Consider the following 4,444-nt stretch of genomic DNA (forward strand, 5'->3'; position numbering starts at 1 on the left):
CTTCACTTTGCTTCACATGTGATTTTGTGACTATTGGATCCTTCAGGATCCGGAGTGAGGAAGATGAGCCTGTCTATTATGGACCACATGTTCATATTTCCCCCGTCTTCCTGACTGTCTGTGTCCTCTAGCTGGTTCCTCCCTCCATCACATGTGTCCTACATGAGATCTACATCATCATCATCATCATGTTGTCACATTAGATGATGTCTCACTCAGTGATCAGTCAGGCAGAAAAAAGCAGCCTGTTACCATGCTGTTAGATTCATGGCTGTTAAATGTCAGAACCCCGTCCTGGATTTCAAATACTCTTAGCATTTGTATTCACAGTATAAACCAACATGCTGCAACAAATCTGATGTCCCCCACACTGCAGGCTCAGTGCACACACACACAGTTCATTATTCTTTTTATGGTAGATTGTAGGGACATGACATGGACTGAATTAGAATTTACTGCCACTATAAAACTTTCATGGAGAGAAGGAGAGGGAAAGATGCATCATCATATGTGGCCACTTTTCTGTTTTCTTTGCTTCACTAATAATGGATGAAAATCATTTTTTGATGGCGTCGAACAAAGAGAGCCTTGAATTGGATTTACCTGGAAGACAAACAGAGATGGTATTGATTCCTGCTGGCTGATGATAAGCTGCTGATCATGAGGAGCAGATTTCACTCACTAATTCTCAGAAAGCTGTGAGAGGACGAGACGTGACACATGGCGTGTGTCCTCAGGACATGGAGTCACATCCTCACCAGTCTTTCTGAGGTTTTAAAATATACAGACAAAAAATAAACTTCAATTCTTAGTAGCCATGCATTTTTCATGTTTCATATTAAACTTCCCTCTCACCTCTCTTTTCTCTCCCCCCAGATTGCTCCTGGGACTTTTCTCTATTATAGCTGCTGGAAGCTGTCCCCGCCCGCCGCCGCCATGAGTGCGTGCAGCAGAAAGGCCTTGACTCTGCTGAGCAGCGTCTTTGCAATCAGCGGCCTGGGCCTGCTGGGGGTGGCAGTCAGCACCGACTACTGGCTGTACCTGGAGGAGGGAGTCATTATGCCCCTGAACCAGAGCACCGACATCAAGACGTCGCTGCACTCCGGCCTGTGGAGGGTCTGCTTTCTGGCTGGTTAGTAACAAGGACTGGAAGTGTGAGGTCACATTCAAAGATGTGATCCCATCACACTGACATATCGTCACTGCGAACGGCAGCTTTGACATTAACACATTGACAATTACCATTACTTCATCTGTATGTGTGTGTGTGTGTGTGTGTGTGTGAGTGTTGGTGAAAGAAAGGGAGGGGTTGTGAGTAAGTGTGGAGGCAAAGTGAGAGAAAGAGCAACAGACAGAAGTGAGTCCTGTTTCTAAGGTGAAGAAAACACACACACACACACACACACACACACTCCAGCAGCCGATGTCATCTCATCGAGGATGATGCCAGCTGCTGTCTGTGTGATGCTGAATATTGCACAGGATGCGATGTAACTCACACTTACGTAAAACAAAACAAAACAAAGTTGCTGACTAAAGGCAATAAGTGATGACTCTGCTCATTCACACCAAGGACACGTCACCACATTGGCTCCAACAAAGTACAGTACAATAATAACAGTACAGTTGTGACTAAAAATATGTCAAATTTGTCAGCCATGTTTTCTTTTGGACATTAAAGGTGAATACGTCCCTCTTCTTTTCACACTGTCTCTGTCTTTGGTGTCCTTTCAGGAGAAGAGTCGGGCCGCTGCTTTACCATCGAATACATCATGCCGGTGAACATCCAGCTAACATCCGAGTCCACCGTGAACGTGCTCAGTGAGTAACAACGACAGAAAAGCTTCGCTTAAGGCGAATCATTTTAAAGGTTTCCAGTCAGAAAACAGAACGTCTGAGTGATCTGGGGCCTCATCTCGACGCCTGCTCCCGTCCTGAATACTTATTGCCTCTTGCATAGCTCCATGTCAAATCATAACTGAAGGATGAATCACTAAAGTGAGTCACTATATAATGAGTTGTAATATTGTACTTCACCTCCCATGAGTGGCTTTGTTCTGCTGAATAAAGGAGAAGTTTATCATGAGACAAGACAAGTGAGCTGCAGGCTATGAGAGACAGATCAAATGATTCCTTTAATTATCAATCAATTAAAGAAATGTCTCAGGGCAGGGACTAATGGTAGGTCTAATTACCTTTTCAAATTAATAACCACGGTTACTGAACCACCCAACTTGTTGCATATGGGTGAATTAATCTGTTTCAGTCCTGTGTGTGAAGACACTTATAAAGAAGTGACACTGTTTAGATCTGGACTTTCTGTCACATATTCACAGTTTGTTTGTTATATTGATACTTTTTAATGATATTAACTAAGCGGAGTTCTCCTCCTCCACTCAGAGATGATCCGCTCAGCCACCCCGTTCCCTCTGGTCAGCCTCTTCTTCATGTTCATCGGTTTTGTCCTCAGCAACATCGGGCACGTCCGTCCACATCGCACCATCCTGGCGTTTGTGTCTGGGATCTTCTTCATCCTGTCAGGTACACGGACGTTCCTTTTTCCTTCTGTATTATTTCTGGTCCTGTCCTTGACCCTGCACGTCCCGTCCTCACTCAGGTCTGGCTCTGGTGGTGGGCCTGGTGTTGTACATCTCCAGTATAAATGATGAGATGCTGAACAGGACAAAGAGCAGTGAAGCTTATTTTGCCTATAAGTACGGCTGGTCCTTCGCCTTCGCCGCCCTGTCCTTCCTGCTGACTGAGGTGAGCCAGATGAAAATCATTTTAATCTGAATGTGTGTCCTAACAATCATACATGTTTGCTGCACTCTAGTGGTTAAAGTGAAAAACTGCAATACCATTTAACGTGATATTTTTTCTCTACACTCTACAGAGTGCAGGTGTCATGTCCGTCTACCTGTTCATGAAGCGCTACACAGCAGAGGAGCTGTACCAGCCCCGCCACCCTACTTTCTACCGCCCGCGCCTCAGCAACTGCTCCGACCACTCCGGTCAGTTCCTTCACCCGGAGGCCTGGTCGCGTGGACGGAGTCCCTCTGACATCTCCAGCGAAGCTTCCCTCCAGATGAGTGCCAGCTACCCGACTCTTCTCAAATGCCCCGACTATGATCAGATGTCGTCCTCTCCCTGCTGAAGGGGTCCCTGAAGCGTACAGAAAAGGGTTAAATATGTATTAGTGCACAGGCGGTGGGCACTTGGAATAAGTCTAACTGAGCTGATATTTGCAAAGGTCTATATGAATGTTTGCAGAGAAACTGTAGACTGAAGTTACATTTTATCTGTATTTTTGTTGTATCTTTGCATTTTCGCCTTCTGCTGCCTCATCAGCTGCTGTTTCTGTTTGTGTGTTAGGACCTTGTTGTGGTTTTATCAGAGGCAGTGTTGATGTGGCACATCACCGCAATAATCAGGACGAACAATACACATGACTGATGACGTTTTTATTGATTGCAAATGAAAAAAGGCGACTTTTGTCCGAGGAGTGCAGTGCCAAGACTAGATCTGACTTTTAATTAAAGTAGTTATCATCAATACGTCTACAACCAGTACAGTGAGGCATTACTAGCCACTGTGTGAGGTCAATAACAAGTAATGCTGTAATGCTGTCATAGCAGCAACACAATAAAACATCCAACCTGCCCAGCTGTCATAGATGTTTGTTTTATATAGATATTTTATATAATGTTTTCTCATTGGATGTAAATATGATGCTGCATATTAACAGTACTTTTCATGATGTAAAAACATAATGATATTATGTATATTATATATAATATAATAATAAAGTTTCAACTTTACCATGTGTTTTATAAATGATCTTTCCATTGTGGAACAAAAACGATGTATTTCAATGTGTTTTGCCGACATGTATCACTTACAGTCTTGGGGATTGTCACTGTGTATCTTATTTTGTACATTTATGTCATCTGGTTTTCAAATTAAAACAGTTATATTAAGTTTGAGCGTTTCTTTCAGATGCTGAAGCTCCAAAAGCATCATGGATCATCTGTAGTTCCATTATTGTAGAGGGAAGACGTGCGTTTCCTAAAACTCAGTGAGTTTATATTTGATTTTGTGGTGAACTGTCTCTTTAAGGCAGATATATACCTAATAAACTAAAGATATACAATAATAACATGCTAGGTAAATATGTCTGTGTGGCTCCACAACACAAAAACAAACAGATATTTAGAGAAAATGTAACTCTACTAGGCCTGCAGTTGTGTTCATCCAGCCTGTAGAGGGCGCCATCTTTCCAGCAATTACACTCCACACACACACACACACACACACACACACACACACACACTCTTTGTGACAACCTGAAAGCTCGTCATGAAAACTATGCGTGGGTTTCATTAATTAAAGCTCATCATTCATGCAAATAACTAGGCCAGGACCAGCATCAATAATGAAAACACCA

General features: G+C 43.1%; 1 protein-coding gene across 1 annotated transcript; it reads left to right on the top strand.

The window, feature by feature from the left end:
- Window positions 1-936: 936 nt before the first annotated feature.
- On the top strand, window positions 937-3,154 carry cacng5b (calcium channel, voltage-dependent, gamma subunit 5b). The gene is made up of 5 exons (XM_028411689.1): window positions 937-1,132; window positions 1,735-1,821; window positions 2,401-2,541; window positions 2,618-2,763; window positions 2,894-3,154. The coding sequence occupies exons 1-5, from the start codon at window positions 937-939 to the stop codon at window positions 3,152-3,154; spliced, it is 831 nt and encodes a 276-aa protein (XP_028267490.1).
- Window positions 3,155-4,444: the final 1,290 nt, after the last annotated feature.

The sequence above is a fragment of the Parambassis ranga genome, chromosome 8 (assembly GCF_900634625.1).
Source record: "Parambassis ranga chromosome 8, fParRan2.1, whole genome shotgun sequence".
Taxonomy (NCBI): Eukaryota; Metazoa; Chordata; class Actinopteri; family Ambassidae; genus Parambassis; species Parambassis ranga.

Bases quoted from the DNA above. Each gene is read 5' to 3' on its own strand.
- cacng5b (XM_028411689.1), top strand. From the start codon at position 937: ATGAGTGCGTGCAGCAGAAAGGCCTTGACTCTGCTGAGCAGCGTCTTT. The intron at 1,133-1,734 runs GTTAGTAACAAG...GTGTCCTTTCAG, and splicing joins GAGGGTCTGCTTTCTGGCTG to GAGAAGAGTCGGGCCGCTGC. The intron at 1,822-2,400 runs GTGAGTAACAAC...TCCTCCACTCAG, and splicing joins GTCCACCGTGAACGTGCTCA to AGATGATCCGCTCAGCCACC.